Source organism: Notothenia rossii, assembly GCF_949606895.1.
Source record: "Notothenia rossii genome assembly, chromosome: 7".
Taxonomy (NCBI): Eukaryota; Metazoa; Chordata; class Actinopteri; order Perciformes; family Nototheniidae; genus Notothenia; species Notothenia rossii.
The window spans coordinates 17,060,694-17,080,754 of NC_136905.1; the positions used below are offsets into that span (position 1 = coordinate 17,060,694).

At 41.2% G+C, this 20,061-nt stretch overlaps 2 protein-coding genes across 3 annotated transcripts; both read right to left on the reverse strand.

The window, feature by feature from the left end:
* Nucleotides 1-2,655: 2,655 nt before the first annotated feature.
* On the reverse strand, nucleotides 2,656-14,138 carry shisa7a (shisa family member 7a). 2 transcript variants are annotated; one of them, XM_079694589.1, is made up of 7 exons: nucleotides 13,595-14,138; nucleotides 11,997-12,100; nucleotides 9,279-11,677; nucleotides 8,367-8,521; nucleotides 7,908-7,973; nucleotides 7,445-7,630; nucleotides 2,656-7,258 (listed from the first exon to the last, which is right to left on the reverse strand). In XM_079694589.1, the coding sequence occupies exons 3-7, from the start codon at nucleotides 10,139-10,141 to the stop codon at nucleotides 5,979-5,981; spliced, it is 2,550 nt and encodes an 849-aa protein (XP_079550715.1). In that variant the 5' UTR covers nucleotides 10,142-11,677; nucleotides 11,997-12,100; nucleotides 13,595-14,138; the 3' UTR covers nucleotides 2,656-5,978. The 2 variants fall into 2 exon arrangements, with proteins under 2 accessions (XP_079550715.1, XP_079550714.1); XM_079694588.1 differs by lacking the exon at nucleotides 11,997-12,100.
* Nucleotides 14,139-16,175: 2,037 nt separating this feature from the next.
* Nucleotides 16,176-19,277, reverse strand: ube2s (ubiquitin-conjugating enzyme E2S). The gene is made up of 4 exons (XM_079693514.1): nucleotides 19,082-19,277; nucleotides 17,856-18,003; nucleotides 17,108-17,298; nucleotides 16,176-17,017 (listed from the first exon to the last, which is right to left on the reverse strand). The coding sequence occupies exons 1-4, from the start codon at nucleotides 19,082-19,084 to the stop codon at nucleotides 16,670-16,672; spliced, it is 690 nt and encodes a 229-aa protein (XP_079549640.1). The 5' UTR covers nucleotides 19,085-19,277; the 3' UTR covers nucleotides 16,176-16,669.
* Between the last annotated feature and the right edge of the window lie 784 nt (nucleotides 19,278-20,061).

Consider the following 20,061-nt stretch of genomic DNA (forward strand, 5'->3'; position numbering starts at 1 on the left):
CAACACGGTTTCCAAATGTATCTAAAGTCAACAAGTCCCAGCTGGAGGTTTAGGACTTTCCCCCCTGTTTGCATAACGGCTGTTGTTTATATAGGCCTATTATAGACGAGAATATTACACTTGGCTATAATTAATAAATACATAGCATTAGGTGAAAAGAAAGTAGCATTTGGTGTAACATATAATTATGTTTCCTTGGTTTAGTTATTTATTACCCATTTAATAATGGTTAAATGGAGACAAAAGCCTTTTGGCTACTTTGAATTGTACAATATTTAGTACAACATTTAGAGGTGCAATGTAACCATTCATGCTCATGGGCTATACTAAAGCACTACATAAGGACTCTTTTGTAAGGACATCTTCTGCACGGAGTACTTTAACTTCAATACTTAACATTTTTCTGAATACTTTTGCTCATTGCAGGACTTTTGGTATTATTACTTTTGCTAAAGTAAAGGATCTGAATACTTCCTCCACTATTGTCTTAATTAGTACATTAAACTTATAAACACAGCACTTTTTTTTCAGGAAATAAATAATGAAAACAACCTACACAGTCTGGCCTACAATTGTAAAAGTATAAATCATTACATCATGATAAACAAAAATTAAAAGATAAATCATAAAAACAACAAAAAATGCTAATAAACACATATAGGCTATTGGTTTTGAACACATATGTTATGACTTTGGTCCTCTTAAATAAATAATTATAGGACTCCTGATCGTGTGATTGTATACATGTATATATAAATTTGTGTTATTCATTTTTTACCATCTTCTTATATATTCCTTATTTAAAATGTTTTATTATTTAAGGTTGTTCCATACCCTAAGTGACATTTTGTAATTTCCCTAAATGTAAATATCTACAAAAATCTTTGGAGCATAAACGAAATGTATTTCATAGGGTTTTACATTTTTTTTAAATGTTCTTCTCAAACATTAGGTCTAGTGTAACAAGTATTTTCTCCATCCACTACCTAACTTGGCAGAAAATCCCCATTTCTTGCCATCTTCATTGCTCTTGATTTTGTTAGAGTTGCTTCCATCCTTTTTCTCACCACTGAATAATTTCAGCGGTCCTCGCTGATATTTATGGATGTAATCAAGCCGAATACTAATGGTGTGCACAGAGCATGTGGACCTTTTTACTCAGGACCATTTACGGCCCTAAAGCCTTGACTAACACATACATTTGCATTTGGAATATGAATTTGTTTTTAATAGAAAATCTTAAGTCGTCTTCAGAACCAGTCATCTACATAAACTGAGCTTAATTCGTGAACAGTGACCTAGAAAATATGAATTATTATGAAAGATACCAGGTGGTGGACAGTGGGGTTTATCTTTTGAGTTATGACATTTTGAGTGAGGGCTTCATTTTGTCTCAGAGCAGAGAGGTGCACTGAACCTCCTGGTGGTGAAATGTGCAAATTACAATGGCTGTAATGCATCAGTGGCAGCCAGTGCCTAAATCAAACACAATATATTTTGTGGCCTTTGTTTACCTCCTGTACAAATTATTTCTGTATCAGAGCAATGCCATTGTCTGCTCCTTTATTTAAGCCTTCAGGAATTTCAATGCAATAAAAGTATTCACAGGAGGTTTTAAATATGAGCTCCACAGCCCTCCCCTCACTTTGCGGATCCAGCAGGTACAGTATGATATAACTCTGCCATCAGATGGTCTCGAGCTGAGAAATATATGAAGACATATTTCGCCTTTTCATTTCATTTAAAAGCACCATTGTCCTCTCCCACCGGCACTGTATAGCCTTAATGTGGCTTATACAATATCTGAGACCCTGGTGATGTGGGATTTTATCCCCACTCTCTGTGTCCACTAACATACTGAAGCCAAGAGGACTTTTTGTCAGTATAGAGCTACTGTGTCTTTGACCCATTATAAAACATGAATTCATCTTGTGATTATTATGAATCTCAATTTCCCAATATATTTCCTCTGAGCATTCCACTCATTGAATGGTGTGGTGTGGTGTGGTGTGCAAATGTCAAGTAAGATGGAGTTTTGTGCAGAAACAGCTTTATCCTAACTATAACTTGCTTTTATATGAGGATTCAAATAATACCACCACTGAAAATGTGCCTGTCAACTAAATACTTTCCAGGGAAGAGATTGTTGTTTATCCGGTATTGTGTTTTTTTCAAAAGGATTCTCATAATTTCACTTACTTGCACATAAAATAGGAAGCCCTGTACTATATTTCTGTGAACAATCAACTTAGACGTCTTTCTGAAAATTAATATATTGTTTAATCTTTGAAGGATATTGTTCAGCAACCAGGAACTTGGAGATCCCCTCCTGCGAAATGTAATGTACAATCTTTCTCTCAGTAAGTCATTTGAATTCATACAGCCCAGGTTACATTTTCAAGGAAATAATTTAAAAGCCTTAATGGTTGAGGAATATCTTAAAAGTATCAAATACCAAGACAATATTTAATTTGCCAACACTGTTGAATGACAGTGGCATGGTTTTGTTATATTAATAAGCAATGTGCAAGTACCAAAGAAGTGTAATTAGTGACCATTCATATATCAGGTAAACAAAAATGGATTGGAGCTAAAATATTTAATAACAATAAAAAATGTTATTATATTCATAGTGCAAGAAACCCAAACTCTATAATAAAAGACAAAACGTTTTTTCCACCAACTTTATTATACAAATTATTTGTAAGTCACTGTCGTATCCAAGGGGATCAATGCATTGAACAATAACAAAAGGGTAGTTTTGAAATGTATAGTCATGAAAATAAATTCGTGAATTACCGGATATACTGGACACGGTCCCTGTCCATACAATTTACTGTTCGCAATGCTTTACATTTCTTGTGGCCATTAACCATCCTCCCTCTAAAATGAATTCATAATGCTAAAAACACACACAATATTCATTAATTTATTTCTAATAACTAGCTCTTTTAGCTAACTTGCCTGTGCGTTAGTTCTCAGATGGGAAAAATAAATAACCCCTTTAGTGTTGTAGGAGGCTATGGCAATAGAAAGACAACAAAATGTTATGAGTTTGGCACTGTACAATTCATTAACTACTAACACATAATTTTTTGAACCCTTAAATTAATGTTGAAGAGATCACTCAAAATATTCTGATTGTACTAGCTATACAAAATACAATACTTGCACAAATTAGATTAACCATTTATAAAATTGTGAATGATGAGTTTCAATGGATATGGCTTGTGAGATTTTACAGACTTTGCTACAGACCTTTTGTGGCTCTATTAAAAAAATCTAATACTACTGTATGTCAACTGTCCTATTTCCCTGAAAAAAGACACTCAAAGCATTCAGGTTTCCATCAGAGCTCCGTTTCTCTCCAACCTGTGTAATAAACATTCATCCGAACACACATACATTATGGCATCATGGGTTTCAGTGTGTACAATCCACAATGTTATGGGGTCATCTGTAGTGGAGACAGCAGACCGCCTCCAGTCTGGATAATAAACGTCTGTCCCGTCCCGAACACACCTATCCCTCACTGGCTGTTAAGACACCGTCGTCTACACATACGTTTAGAAGGCTGCAGATTTTTTCAATAGATATTTTGAATACCCGAGTGGAAACCTAATTTCACTTGAGATCAAGAAGTCATAAGGCCGATGTCTAGGCACAGTACGTACATACAGCTGGAGAAAGTGGCCATAAAAGCATCGATGACCTTAAAATCCAGGCATTCTGTAACTTCCTCTCAATGAAATGGAGCTGGCATGCATCAAGATTTGGAATGTTTTTAAAAACTTGAGTTTATGACCATGAACCAAAAAAAAAAACTAGTCATGAGAATTCTAGTTATCTAAAAACAATAAACACTTAAATCCCACCAAGTAAAAGAACATCACATCATAAGATAATTGTTAATAATAACCATAACAGTTATAATAATTATTAATAATAACACTCCATCATATTCATAACAACTACATTTAGCACTGTGTATAGGAAGATTGTCCAGATGAAATCTGTGTTTCTGTTGGTCAGTATTTGATATCTGTATCCTTCCATATGACTGAACAAAAATCAAGCAGTAACAAGTTAATTCTTTGATCTGCCAAAATGATCTCTGATTTCATGTTGATAAAAAAAATCCTCTCTCAATACAATAGCCTCCATTGATCAGTCCCACTGTCAGCCGTGCTTGAACAGATTGTAAACTTTGAGGACACGATACAGAGTAAGTCTGTATCAGGTGCAAATATTGGGATAGATTTGTGCAAAAACAATTGTTTTGTCTCTGTGCTTCTCTTTGAACTGTGCTTAAATTGCTCTTGTTTTTTGTACACATTAATACTTAATACAACATGACAATATCAACACAAAATCAAGAGAAAGAGATAGTATTTTATATGGACCACAGATATCACATACTACAGTATATAGGATAGGATAGCCCTTAGTATTGATAAGCGTTGTTATTGATGAACATTTTTTTTTCTCTTTTCTTTTTTTTCCTTTTTTTTTTACTCATACTGGCTGAAGTGCGTTATGATACAGCAAGGTCTTCCTCTTGAGGAAGGGGAGGGCTTCCTAATCATCCGAGTCTCTTACGGCATATGAGCCATGCAGGAGAAGGCCTCAGGTCGCCCTCTCTCTCCTGACTCAGAGTTTTTTTTGGCTTGCTCTGAAGCCAATCCTTTGACTGTACAAAATATCTGCCTTTTGTAATTTGTCACCTGGTGAGAATAATAAAATGGTGATTGTCAGACCAGCTTCCTCTGTGGTATTTTCTTTGTATCTCCGTAAATGGCTTTGAAGGACAGTTGTGTAAGTGCAACCTCTGCGTCACGGTCTATTCATTTGTGCTCTGTAGAAAAACCTTTGCTCTTCGTTCACAACCTGCAATTAAAGCAAGTTGCCTCTTTATTGGTAAACTGAACACATGCGTCTCCTGGCTCGTTTATGTTTTTGTCAAGATATTTTTGTAATAACGTGACAGATGGCTCTATATTATTTGGTAGCCCAATGTTCTTACAGTTAGGTCCTGATCTATAGATGGGAACGTTAGGGGGAAAAATCACCCATAACGTTATCTAACGTCAGCTTACTGCAGTGTAACAGTGACCAGAGTGTGAGTCTCTCTGGGGATTGGATCTAAGGTCACATGGAAAACTAGGCAACCCAGGCGTCAGATTGGTGATGTGGGTACGTCCGCGCTTTTAAAATCAGGTGTGGAGTCCTGCCAACAGGCTGCTGTGTCCAAGTCGTAAACAGCCCCCACCTCGTCATCAAAGGAAGCAACACAAAGGTTTGTCTCCCTGTGTCAGGATGAGGTTGAGTATCAGATCTCCAAAATCCCTCTCCAGGCACATGGTTCACTCCCGCTCCTCTGGTCCACCGGGCTGCTCACCCATGAGGTTCAGTTTAATCAATCAATGTTGGCGAGAGCTGAGCAGGTTGACAGTCCAGCAGGTAGTTGGCTCAATTTTCTGTTAAATTCTGTGATACAATACTCTACATGCTCCTTCTCTGCAGCGACCTCTTCTATCTATCTATCTCTCTCTCTCTCTCTCTATATATATATATATATATATCCTCTTGTTCCCTATCTAATATGGCTCCTGAGTACTTTTTGAAAAATATATAAAAACAAAATGATGAACGACACTTCGGTTGGTTTTGTTTCACCCTTTTTAGTCTTTCTACAAGTAATGGCACCGCTGTATATGGCAAACTTTGTTACAAAATATGGCTGACGTAGGCTATCACATAATTGTTACAGATATTCCCCACCTAGATTTTTAACCGATTAATCATATTTAAGCTATTGAATTACTAGATTACACTAATTTGAATAGCCTAAACACATTCTAATGTTACTATACTTTATACTTCTAGTTCTTGTAGTTATATATCTAATAGTTAAATGCAGAAGGGTGATCTACTCCCATCCCTTTGATGAGGGGTAAACTCTACATTAGGCACAAACCTCACACCGTCACCTCGTTTTTGCTCCCCGTCCTGATCCCCTGACTCCCTCCTGCACTCCCCGACGATCCCCCGCCACCCCCTCCTGGTATGAAATGTAGCTGCTCAATGGTGTTCTGCCTTTTTGCTGCGAAAGCCATCCTCCTGGCACTGTGGCCCCCTAGTGTTCCTGTTCCCATGACTACCCCCGCCCCGGGCCCCTCCCCCTGCCAGCCCATGTTTGCGCTCATGTGCCCCGTCATGGGCGTGTTCCTCTCCTGCTCGCGTCCGGACGTGGGGTGAGAGTTCATCTTGATCATGTGGTGTCGGTCGAGGGAGGGCGTGGCGCAGACGTTCTGCTGGGACTGGGCCTTCTGCTGGCGGGGCAGCGTGGGGACGGCCCCTCCTGTGTGGGCGTACGGATCTACGACCCCCATCCCACCGACCCCCATCCTTTCCTCCAAATGGTCCGGGGACATGAGTAGCCGTTCCTCTCTCTCCTGCCTCCCATCCCTTTCCTGCCTCCCATCCCTCTCCTGCCTCCCATCCCTCTCCTGCCTCCCATCTCTCTCCTGCCTCCCATCTCTCTCTTGCCTCCCATCTCTCCCATCTCTCTCCTGCCTCCCATCCCTCCCATCCCTCCCATCTCTCCCATCTCTAACATCTCTCCCATCTCTCACATCTCTCACATCTCTCCCATCTCTCACATCTCTCCCATCTCTCACATCTCTCACATCTCTCACATCTCTCACATCTCTCCCATCTCTCCCATCCCTCTCCTGCCTCCCATCTCTTTCCTGCCTCCCATCTCTCTCCTGCCTCCCATCTCTCTCCTGCCTCCCATCTCTCTCCTGCCTCCCATCTCTCCCATCTCTCCCCTGCCTGGTGAGCGTCTGCGTGTTGGTGTTCTTGTTGGAGGCAACCATGGCTTTGTAGTACTGGTGTTGCTGGTTCTTGGACATCCTGGACAGTGTCCCCGTGTTACCTGGGACGTCCCCCATGTTGAGCAGTTGGTCATTGGGTTTAACTTTCCTGGGCTTGGAGAGAGTTTCGTAGTTGGGGTTGTACTGGGGCTCCGGGGGATCCAGAGGGTAAGGATTGGGTGTGGGTGAAGCAGGCATGCCAGAAGGCGGAGGCGGGATCCAGGGACGGACTGCGTGCCGGGGAAGGGTTCCTCTCCCACTCAAGGTGTAGTCTCCACCCCAGTGGAGGTGGTGCTGAGAGGACTGAAGGGCCGGCTGGGCGGTGTGGGGCCGGCGCTTGGTGGTGCAGTAACCAGACGAGTACTCATCAAGACCTTTCTCTGCAAGCCAAACAAAATGTCTCTGAATGTTGTTTATCAACACAGTCAACAGCATCAGCACATTATGACGCGTCTTGCCCTTTGTGCCAAAGTGTCAAGAGTGTCACCGTGCTGCAGTACTTACGGGGAGACAGGGGCAGACAGCAGGTACATTTGTCCTAATTTCTTGAAAATTAAGGTACTTACCGAGGCGTTTGAGTGAGGAGTATCGGTTGAGCTCAGGCTTGGTGGCACTCTCGTAGGAGGGCGGCAGCTGAGCAAGGTTGTGCAGGGAGTGGTGGAAGGCCGGCTGGGATTTGGTGTTGTTGTGTTTACTGGAAAGCAGGGTGCCTCCAGCTGCCAGCTGAGCATTGTTCATCCGGGGGGTGCGTTCTACACAGACCACAGGGGGAGAAAACGGCAGCGTGTTAAATGAGATTTGCTCCTCTGGAGATAGCGCGCCACACGTAGCTGTGTGTGAATCTGCACACATTCAGACAGTCAGAATTTAACATAGCTCAACACAAGGAACCAAAGCTCTGACAATCATTATCATTGTTGGGATGAATGAGAGTTCTTTTGAGCTTAAATGAAACAGAACAAGGTAAATTAAGCATTATGGTGATTGCATGTAATTTACATGGGAGCCTAGCTTTCACCAGCTGCTTACCGATAGTCGCAGTGTGTTTGGGGCTGGTGCCTGAAGGGTGGATGAAATTGTGCTGAATATTTCCCACTGCAAATCAAAAGAACATAAGGTAATCATCTCAAAATGGATGTCAGGCAGTTTCCAGTTCAATGGTCCTTTAACATAAAAGGATCAAGGCAACTATAGACATTTTGTATCTGCATATATTCACCTTCACATCATCTCTCATGCACATGTGTCCCCACATCATCATGTAAAGCATATGTATTTTAAGAGCATTACTCTTCAGATTCCTTTTCTTTTTTTATATAATGCCCAATGGATATAAAGATATCTTGATTATGGGACACAGAAAACAACCTGCGTTCACATGCAGACGTGACAAACACGCTGTGCCTCGGCACTCAGAGGATGCAGTTACAAAAGCTCTGATTGTGCTATTCACTAGCGCTGTAAAAAAAAGAAAACCTAAACACTCACATCTGTTATCTTTGCTCGGCAGTCCTGGGGCGTAGAGATTTTTCGGAGGTCTCCCCAGTGTCCCAGTCCCATCACCTACAGCCAGAGCCACGCTGTTGTTTCTCTCATCTTGCTGGACAGGGCTTGACTGGTGCCGCAGCATGTCAACCAGGGCTCTAATGATGAAATAAACACATGCAGAAAGTGAAAACGAGATTAAACTGAAAATAAACGAATGGCTGCTGACGAACATTTAACATTCATGAAAACTTGCTTAGTAATCTTTTGTGACTAGTATTTTCGTATATGTTTGCCATTATCAATATGATTCACAGGGTTTTAATTTGGATAGTATATTGGTAGGTAACAGATTACTCATTCATGTGAGGATAAGTGTACGTAGGTAATTTTATTTGAAAACACCTTGATAAGGATTTTAAAAAATATGTATATACTGTATTTTAACTGTGTCTTTTTCACAATCCCCATTAGTTTGTTATACAATTGTTTACAATGATAACACTAACAGTAAATGAATTAGTAGGGGAAAAAAACAGTATTAATCGTTTACATTTTTTATGGAATAATCCGAATCCTCCATATGAGTCTACAACCACCATCCTCCACTACTGAAGCCAAAGACAGAAAATTGCAACCTGTACATAAATCAAAATGCATATTTTATTGCCAAGATCATAGGCCCTATACGAGATAAAAAGCCCAGAGGGATCCAAACAACCATAAATTCTGCAGCAGCCACTCGATGAAGATCAAATGTTTCATCGGATGACTAACAACATTATTCAGAGCCCAGAATGCTGAATCTGGGCCATTTATGGAGTCATGAACACCTTAATTACAGTATTCATACGTTGAATGAAGTAACAGATCCAGCAGTGATAGTTGATGGGAAAGCATTTTTTAAAGCCTCACCTGGGCATGTTGAGGTCCCGTTGGTTAGCTTCCTGTTGAACCTTGTTGAAGACCACCTTGATTCCCACGGCGACAGCCACCATGAACACGATCACGCCTCCAATGACAAAGCCTGTGTTGTGGCTCTGTTGCTTCAGTGGATCAAAGTCTGGGTCGGGACCTAATTCATCTGGCAACATCATGGGGTCTGTCTGTGGCTTGGCCCAGTCTGGAGAGTCATAGTTTGTACAACTCTCCTGATCCAGTTGCCGGGTTCGGTCTGGGCAGCAGAAGCGGTAGTGGCAGGTTCCACAGCAAAAGATGAACGAGTCCTTGGAGCAATTGAAAGAGGTGTCAATTTGTCCCATTACGTCATAATAACCCCGACATACATCAATCCATACCTCCACCAAACGGGGTGGTATGGGCGCTACCTGGGCAGCGCCTAAGGGAGGTGCAAGGGCCTTTGATGAAGTCACATTTTTGGGGAACATGACCTGGGGAAGGGGCCTCGGAAGCTCCTCGAGAAATGAGGCTTCTGGAAGTTTTTCGGGTGCTTTGGTCCTGCCTTGAAGAGCAGCTGGCCTGATGATGGCCTGCATGGCGAGGAGCAGGAGAGGGGGGCCGCGGCTAGTCTTTGGCTGCTCGGTGAAAGGCCTCCCTGGGGGGTCTATTTGCTGAGGAAGGGGGGACGGAGAGGTCTCCACAACAGTGGTGAGAGGGGCGGTGAGGAGGGAGAGCAGGGAGACAGCGAGGACTCGAAGATTGGTGGTGGGCGTCATTTTTACATGACTAAGAGATCTATTTTCTGTTGTTGAGTCAATGCAGTATCCGCTTTTGCCGTTTAACCCACTAAAATGGCATGTGAAATATTCAAGTAGCATGTACAACCTACTAAATATTTATGATGTATCAGTAGTTTCATTCAGTAATGTTGGATGATGAAATTTAAAGACACTGAAATGTAGAAACTGATTATTTATATGGAGTAATATTAGAAAAGGTCAGGAAAAATACAAATGAAAAGGTCTACCACCATAAAAACAGTTGGTAGGTTTTAGTAATGGTCGATAATGGTATTAAAATGATTTTAATTTACTGCTAGAAAGGAACTCTGAATGCGTAATGACTTCATCTTTTGTCCTTTCAAGTCTAGAAGACTAAAATGGATGCGGCTTTGTAAAAAGGACAGATTGAAAACAACAATCTTCATGCTTTTAGTCCTTAATGCCTTGTTCCACACTTCCCGCTGAACAAAAGAACAAGACTCTGACGTACTGCTGGATGGAATTCATTTGTAACCAAAAAGGCCAGTTAAAAGGAGTAGCAAGGATTTTCAATAAAATATGGCAGTCCTATACATTTTTACTGACCATGGCACTTGAACTATGGTCTATGGCCAGTGTTTTATCAAATGTAAACAATTGTATCTGTTTTATTCATTCCCGGATGACTGTTTCAGTCTGGCACATTCAGAATTGGCACTTATTTAAGCTGTAAGCAATTCCCTTCATAAAAAATGTATGAAATCTATATTTCTTAATATGTATTTTGTAAACAATCACATGAGATTAACAGACTGCACCACTGACGGAAAACGGCCAGTAATGATGCTTAGTTCTTCTGAGACACAGACCTTTCTCCATGATCTCTTGTTCTAGGCACTCATCACATCTGTAGATACAATGCGTACTTGCGTACTTTATCTCAATCTTCTCTATGATTGGATTATTGAGCATCCACACAGACTGTTACTGTGATTTGGCCGATGATTAATGAGGAAGGCTCAGTTTAGGTGCTAGAAGACGGTTGCAGCTAAAATTTAGGAGTAAGCATAAAACAAGAAAATGACTCCCAGCCTGTGAAAAACATTGCAAACGTCACAGACTTTAAATGCTCCCTATTCAGCTTTTAGGCACAAAAAGTTACCCGTGTCATTCAACCGTTTTACTAATTAGATATGAACTGAATGGCACATTTTGTCTCTATGTGACATGTCTCTCTAAGTAAAATTATTCCTGATTTGTCTTCAAAGAATATCACTTTTGTTGAGAAATATGTAAATGTGTGAAGTTATTGTGTTGGAGGTGTTGGCAATAATAGACAGAGGCAGATCTGTCTCCCACAGAAATTATAATTACATGTAATTATCAAAAACGTCCCTATCTGTAGCGGCGAATGTAGGCACAGATGGGGGAGACAGAATGCTGAAATCACAGAGGGCTCCACTTGTTTCGGTTACATGCTCCTTTGACCTTCTGAGGAGAGTTCGGCAAAGGAAGAACGAGTAACAAAGACTCACTTCCCCCCAATGATTAATGTTCCAAAAGTGTTTTTCCGTCCTCTCTAAATGTTCTGCTTGATTTCCAGAATTGTCTTCAGGTTTTCACGTCGATAAACCTGTAATGCCAGAGTGTCCGCTGTAACACAAAACGAGAGGCATGGTTAGGAAGAAGCCCCGATACCTCACTTATTGACACAAAACAGTCATTTTTAATAATTGCATTGTGAGGTACCGAGTGTGTGTTTGTGTGCCTGTTTGGTTGCGGGAGCTCCTGAAAAGCCAGTGATGGAGAAAGAGAGAACGAGAGCAGAGGGATAAATGCAGGGTAGGGATTTAAATGAGCATAGAGATTGTGGCGAGCGGGAAGAGCCAGAGGTATAGATGCAGAGACGACCATGAGTGGGAGGGCGGTGTGTGGGTGGCACAGAATCAAGTACATTTCTCCCAGCACTTACCAATACAACATAGAACATCACACAAACAGCACAGCCAAGCAGATCTGCAAATACAGTCAATGCCACACACAAGAAGAGTGCAGATGAAGACTGTAAATCAGCTGCTGTTGGAACATTTAAAGAGGGATCATGTGAAACTGTTAAAAGGCTTTGTGTGCATGTGAGAGACTGTAGTACATTCTGTAAACCTAATGTAGCAGTCTCTTTCTCTCTCCTTTATTCCTCCTGCTCCCTCCTTCTCCTCTTTTCTCCTTCGTTCTGCCTTTTCTCTCTTTCTCAGATTCTGTGCGTGGGTTGAGGCAGCTAACTCTCTCAGAATAGCACTGCAGCTCTGTCTGTGTGTGAGTGAAAGAGGCAGTGAAAGAGAAGGGAGGCAGAATCCAATCTACACCATTAGACAATCCAGATTTCAAAGTCACATCTGCCCGTCTCTTGCTCAACAAGATGACCCTGATGCCTCGCCATTACCATATTTTGTGCTCTACGTTCACATGAGGATTTTCTGGCCAATATGTCCAAACCATTCTCCGATGAATATGTCCAAATACAACAAACGGAAATTCAAGATAAGAATTGAAAAAAATGCATCCAAAACTGTTAAGTCTGATATAACATCTGTCCAGCAAAGTGACATAACGTAGACAAAACATCAAATGTTTTCCTGTAGGCATTATCTATGCTGTGCTGTTGAAGCAATGCAGTAGAGAGGGAGATAGAGTGAGCATGGGAACTAAAGGGTGAAGGGCAACACATTCAGAACTGTGAAGATGCATCCCTGGGTTGCACGGCCACTGGAGGGAGAAAAACACATTTCCACTGTTTCCTTTCACTGCAAGCAATTCTATCCACGCAAATGAACCAAACGGCTCCCTTTACTTCCATTGCATGAAGCCGGCTGTGCAGACGGCTGGGCAGGCAACAATTTCAACAGGTGTTTGTTGGAAATGAAACAAAATGGCCCCTTTTTTTTCCTTAAGACACGCTGTTGCAAAAACGATGTAAATCAATAGCGAAAAACACCTAAATGCCAGTCATGCTGATGCAAATGGACAATTAATTACGGGGGAAATAGCTGAGAGCAGCTTCAGTCCTTCTTATCAGTGAAATATCTGCTGCGCAGTGACTTTGCATTTGGACAACAACTCAGATTACAAACCATATACTTCGTACGGTTAATAAATTGCAACTTGCAAACGACAAGCATGCGGTTTATGGAAATTACTTGCATGTATTAGGAGGCTAAGAGTGCGTGGGTGTATCCGTGCCGGTGCGTGTGTTTGTGCGTGTGTGTGTGTGTGTAGTCCGGTTGGATATGTCGGTCTAAATAACATTATGATGATAATGTCGCAATGTGCAGTCAATTAAAGTGTCTAAGTGATGAAAACGATGCCTGCCCAGCACAAAGCCTACAGATGTTTCTGTGGCGCAGCTTTCATCCAAATGTTTTGTTTGACAGTGTCCAGCTGATGCGTCTAAACACAAGCCAAACTAAATTTTTCATACAGACAGAAACACACAATGAAGCTATCAAACAGTTGTACGTGTAATTCGGTAAATTGGCGTTGCATGAATAGAAGGTGCATAATGTCGTGTCTTACCTGTGCGTTGCTCTGGGGTTTGATGGTGTAGAATAGCGCTGAGAGCCTGCGCACTGTATCTCAGCGTCTCTCAGATGGTAGCCTGTTATTGTGGCACAGGATGATCAGGACAGCTTGAACTGTTGCTGGATCTGCCACCTGTTAAAAAGGTTTTTTTTTTTTTAACAGTGCTGCATCTCTCTATGATGTGTCTTCATCAGGCTATTGGTAATCCAATATTTTGGCAAAAGGAGAGAAAAACATGAGCAGGAGAGAGAGTGAGAGCCCGACGAGATGTTCTGAGACATGTGGCAAGGCAATAAAACTACAGGCTTGGAAAATTCCGTTTGTTGTAGCCTACAGCACAAGTTATTGTGCAACTATCCCGGAAAACACGCCGAAATGCAGGTGGTCAAAATAACGAAACGCGTCACCAAATTAAAAAAAAATCCTCCAATTTAACTTTTCTCCATCTAGGATCGAGTGAAGCTGGTTCCCTTCATAGTTTCCAGGCGAGATAGGTTACACCGCCTAACTGCGACTAGTCTGCCGGGAGGGGGGGGGGTGGGGGTCTGTGATTGGTCGATCAGACAACTACTGATCAGGCTCCGCGCGGATGGTCATTAGGCCCATTCAACTGGTGGCGTGCATCTTTATTCCCCTCCATTTAATCTGTTTTTAATTGACTGACTCTGAAAATCTGCTTTAAACATAATCTGAAAAAAAATAATGTCAGGAAATGAGCTTCCCTAGCTAATCATAAAAGTAAAACGCAGAGTTGGAACATGCTTTAAAAATGTGGAGGAAAACTTAACATAATTAAATTAAAGCAGTCGGTAATTTCAGCAGAAGAAATCCGAGATCCAAAGTGTGTTTTCTTTGTGTGTGTGTAATGTGTGTGTGAGAGATAGAGAAAGAGAAAAAGAGAGACATGGTTGCCACAGCAACTGTGTCATTATGTTGGTGGCAATTATGAAAGCGATAAAAACGGGAAAGGGGAGAGGATTGGCGCAAAAGCTGTAACACTGGAGCGTGAACGAAACTGTCAATTAGATCCGGACGTGCATGGAGATGTCTTCAAGTTAAAGACGAGCAGGACGCATGGAGATGTAGTAATGTGAAGGTAGGAGTGAAGGACACGCAGTGATGCAGTCCTGTGTCAGAGATGAAGTTGGCATTTGTTTGGCTTCATGCCACCGTCACAGTCACTGCCTCCTCACGATCCTCACATCCTCAGCACATGAATGAAACCGGATTTTGGGTTTTCTGCAGATTCAAAATGAGGAGTGTGTTACATCAATTGAATTAGTGATCACACATTGCGGGCCTACAGGATGAATCATAATTAATAGCATTACACTGTAGTGAAGCAGGAAAGCCAGCATGCATTCAACACCGACCGAAGATTCATATAATTGAACATTTAAAACACATGTGTTGTTGTTTTTTATAACAGCAAGGAAAATGACAAGCATGGATTGGTAAACATAGAGATTAGGGAAGGAGGTAAACGCTTCTAAGACGAGGCTTTGGTAAGAGCTATGTGGATCCCCAGGTGTCTATGAAGGGTCTGATAATTACCTGCAGGCTGCTATTTCTACACAGGTGGGTGGATGGGCTGCTGCACGTCTGCACAGAGGCCGGTGGAGCCCTTCATTATGGGCCAATGACGCGCTACCGGGTGCACTTTCACTCACTGCTTTACTGGGGTGGATGCAATTACAGATTTGTCATAATGGTCATTCCATCACTGCATAACAGGAGACTTCTATATGGTAAATAAAGTGCTTTTGTACGTCACAGAGCAGTAAGAGCCGTACCCATTTACCTATTATTGCAGAACAGATAAGGTTCTATTATAATACATTATTATGCAGGCAAAGAACCCAAAATAAGAGGACTCCTTTTGTTCATTTAACTTCTTGTATTTCAATGTTTTATTAATTTAAATAATTTACAATGGACACAAAATATCCAGCCAACAATCTGCAGTGACAGGTGATTCAGAGGCACATTTTCCACCAAAATTAAGACAGTGCACTTCAGTGTTTCCTTGGGAAATGTAAGCCCTGCATGCATTTGGTATGGAAAGAAAACCTGCCCAGAAAACCTGAACAGTACTACAAGTGGGGAGACAAGATCTATCAAACGTGGACTTCGTCGTACAGATGTCTCCTCAGGTATCCACATGGCGGAGAGCTGGGTACCTGAGACACACATTGCTTTGTATGGGAGCAGTGGTGAGTCTCATCACTGTATTTATGATACAAATAATAGATATTTAATTTTCTATTAAAGTAGTCTGGCAAACTACCCTGTTCCCTTACAGCCACTGATCTAGGTCTTCACACACAACCACAAGACCGTTGAATATGAACATGTCGATTATAAACAACCTTTGAAAATACTAAACAGTGAAACCATTTTAGAAAAATTAACATAAAAAAGTGGTTGAGATTCCATGAACCACATAACAGACTTCTTATACTCCACTGCCAAGTCTTTCCATATACCTTTACTTCATCCAGATAGCAATATGAAAAATACTATTTAAAAATATGTTTGAGTTAACAAACAACTTCTACCATTATTTCCACTGATGTCAATTTGAAAAGTTCATTTTATTCAAAACATATTTGTTAAGCCTGGCTGTGCAGTACACAGTACCATCACAGCAGCATTTACCAGGAAACACTTTAAAAAGAGACAATAGTAGGTGGATCTCATTGGACAGACTTTAGAGGCCATGATTTGCACAGTGAAACATTTTCCCTGTCTCATTCATTCACAAAAGGCAGAGGGCAAAATACAACGGATCGCATGATTTCCGCAGTTAAGGGGTTGTCTTTCCTTTAAAAAGAGTAACAAATATTTTTTCATTCGGTATGGAAATAATTAACAAAGCTGTTATGCCAACAGGACAAACTGGAGGCAACACAGAAGCTAAGGTATGAGTACAAAGTGGAAAGTCTTAATAGGTGGTAAAAAGAGGGAACAAAAACCTTGTAAGCAAACTTCAATAATTATATTTACACATACTCGCTCTCACACGTACACACACACACACAGACACACACTGAGAATTTTGCAGAGGTATTAAAGTCGCCTCAATGCCCTCTTTTTATCTGCTTTCTTTTTCCCTGCTACGTTATTAGTGCTACTGTTGCTATTGCTGGTGGTACTGGCTGCGTTCGCTCCGTTGCCCAGAGTTGCTGGCACCGGTGCTGCGCTGGGTCCAGCTCTCTTCATGGGGTCACCTGCGTGCTTCTTTGGCTGGGGGCCGTCGTTAGGGTCCTGAAGGGCCCCAGAAGGGCCCATGGCGTGGATCTCTGTGAGGAGACGAGCGCGGGACTCGTATTCTGCATAGTCCTCGAACAGCAAACGCCCGGCTTCTTCGTTCAGAGCGGACTCAGGATTCGGATGGATAAGAAGACACTTGATTGTCTGTGGGGAAATAAAGGAGATGGAAATGTAAAAATAGTGACAGCAGCGCAGCTAACACTCAGAACTGCAAAGACTGATAGTTCCTCTTACAAGCAAGACGTGTCTGATGCCGAGCTCTGCCTTCCAGTCCCTCTTCAACACGTTGACACAGATCTCTCCCTTGTGACCCACATTAGGGTGAAAAATCTTGGTCAGGAAATACCCCTTGGGTGGAACCGCAGGGAAGTCCTTCCCGAGGACCAGACGCATTCGGAAAACGCCGCCAGCAAACGGAGTTCCCTCTGTCAAAGCATAAAGAATTCATCTCATGAACAGTATGTCTTGACTGCGATACTTGCTACATAACAACAAACAGGGTCATGGAGCGGCAACTGAGTCAACTTACGTAAACTGAAAATCTTTCATGGTCTGTCTGAACGAGGCATAGCTCTTGTTTAAGTGGACCTTTGAAGTATCTTCATCGAGAATGATGTGTTTGTAACCAGATAGTAAGCAGGTGCAATTGATAAAAATGTAAAAATACATGTTCTGTATTGACTTTTCAATAATTCAATTCGACCACGGTTTCAGACATATAATATCATAAGAAAATATCTGAAACCGACAGAAACAACAGAAATAAATCCAAACCAAAAACTAAGATGTGAAAAACACAGCTGTGAGAGCTTGAAATGAATAAAAGACAATACACAGGACGTATCTCTCTGCTGAAGACGGTTTAATGTCTAATAATGCAACATTTCTTACCTTGTGAACACATATACAAAGTTGTTTTTATTTTATTTATTGTCTTATAATGGCTGATGCCAGTTTGGTACGACAGTTTTGCAATCCTTACCTGGTCCTTCGATGGCTGTATGGAGCTCAGTGATGTCTTCCTCACTGGGATAAACCTTGATACCCTCGGGGGGGTCTGCTGCTAACGCTGCAACCTCTTTGTAGACCAAGCGAAGAATATGAGGAGGCAAATTCTCCACATTGGAGTTCTGGACAGAAACAGAAAGATGGTTATGTTACCTCCAGTGTGCATTATGTAAACTCAAGACTCTCAAGAGTTGAGAACATTGATTTCCAAGAGTTTTAGTTTTTATTTTACTACTAAATGGCGGTCAATGTTATTTAGAACTGCTTATGAGTTGCATTTTGTATCCTACATCGTATCACCAAGACTATACAAAGTAGTTCATCGTTCTCTTATTTCCATTACAGGACAACTGTTTTGCACCTGGATTTCTATTTTACATACAAAAAAAATAATTCCAAAACGAAAACTGGTAAATTAATTTGAGGATCAATCTGTTAAGCTTAGCACATCGACAAAAACGACGCAATTGCCGCTTTTTAATAACGTCAACAAACATTGTTTAATATCAGTGTTGTTATCAATAAAACCTAGACAAAGATGAATAAAATGCGACTGGCCTTAGCCACATTGACAATCTATTGAGAATATTTTCCCTTTTAAGCTGTTAACATACAAATTAATGGGCTTTAAGGTGAGTTAATGGGTTATCTATATGCGTTTGCTTTTCATTATGTATTAATAATTATTTCAACTCCTAACAATAAAGACATTGAGACGTTAAGGTTGAGCTACACAGCTCTTACACCACTAAAGCATCCCATAACTCTAAAAACAAAGTTTATAAATAACTTAATTTGTTTGACATAAGACAATCTGGCAATTATACAATCAGTAGAGCCACGGAACATTTTTATAATCGTAGGGTTATTCTACATCTGTTAAAGACTCTCCTCTCGTAGGGTAACTTTTACGTTACGTTAGTGTTTCAGTACCGCTAGCGATACTAGCCTAGCATGTATCTGACAACGTTAATATACACGCCACTCGGTTTATTTGAAATGCATGATACAGTATTTACTTTAATCAGTTAATCTATTACATTATGCAAATGTAGATGACGATTTCTAATTAAGGTCATAGACTCCAGCAAGTAGACACAACCAAAATGAAAAGCTCGACGGCTGGTGACGGCTAAACGTCGGATCAAGCTAGCAGCTACTAGCATTGGTCGTAGCAATACACTCGGCTAGCAGACTTACCATCTTCAAAAGGAGATCTTCTAAGGCGTTGGATGTATGGCTATTACCAGATACAAGGAGCAGTTTCCGTAATGTGTGAACAAACTATCTCTGATGAAACTTAGCCGGGTCTGATTGCTGGCTACTCTTCTTTTCTTCTTTTCGTTGACACAGGAACAAAAATACAATCCCCAGTTTAACCTACTACCATGGACCAATGGGCATCTTAGTTACTTTACACGTCAGGGGCCTTGAGCCAATCATGATACATTATGGTCGTTGCGTCACAGCTAGAAGCCCTCTCAGCCTATCCGAGTCGAAATTACGACTTATGCTATTCAGCCATTGGTCTGTTTGAAAAACTCACTCCCACCCTTGAACAGTATTGAAAAGATAAACCTCATAGCCTATAAGTAAAATACTGTAACGTTCGACAAGAGGAGTCGGACACAGGCTTCAGTGATTGGGTTTAATAACTCCTTTGTTCGCTTACGGTTATAGTATGTAGCTCAGGTTACATGTTACAGGTTGCAGGTTCATCATCACTCTGAACTCTACTCCCTAACTCACACACACAAAGCAGGGTCAACGTCACAACTTCCCCATCCTCCCCCCTCTGCTCCCCCTACCACAGGCCCTCACCCCGAGCAGCATCACTGTGCAGCTCTGTGATTGGCAGAGAGACGGGAGATGCTTGAGTGACACACTCAGCACCTTATACAGGGCCGCTACAATACAATTAAACATTTAAAAATAAAATGTATTGCATATCACGTCTAAAGAGAAGCAGGTCTAGGAAGAATCAAATCAAACATCATTTACAAAGCCATAGGACACATTCAAACATCAATCAATAGAAGAATACAGGTTTATTCATACATATTCAATGCATACAACATCACAAGAAATATGAACTAATTCAATTAAATACAGCATCATATACAATCTCAATGTGTACATACATACACACTACATGTGCCTTCTATCTTTTGAGACAGTGT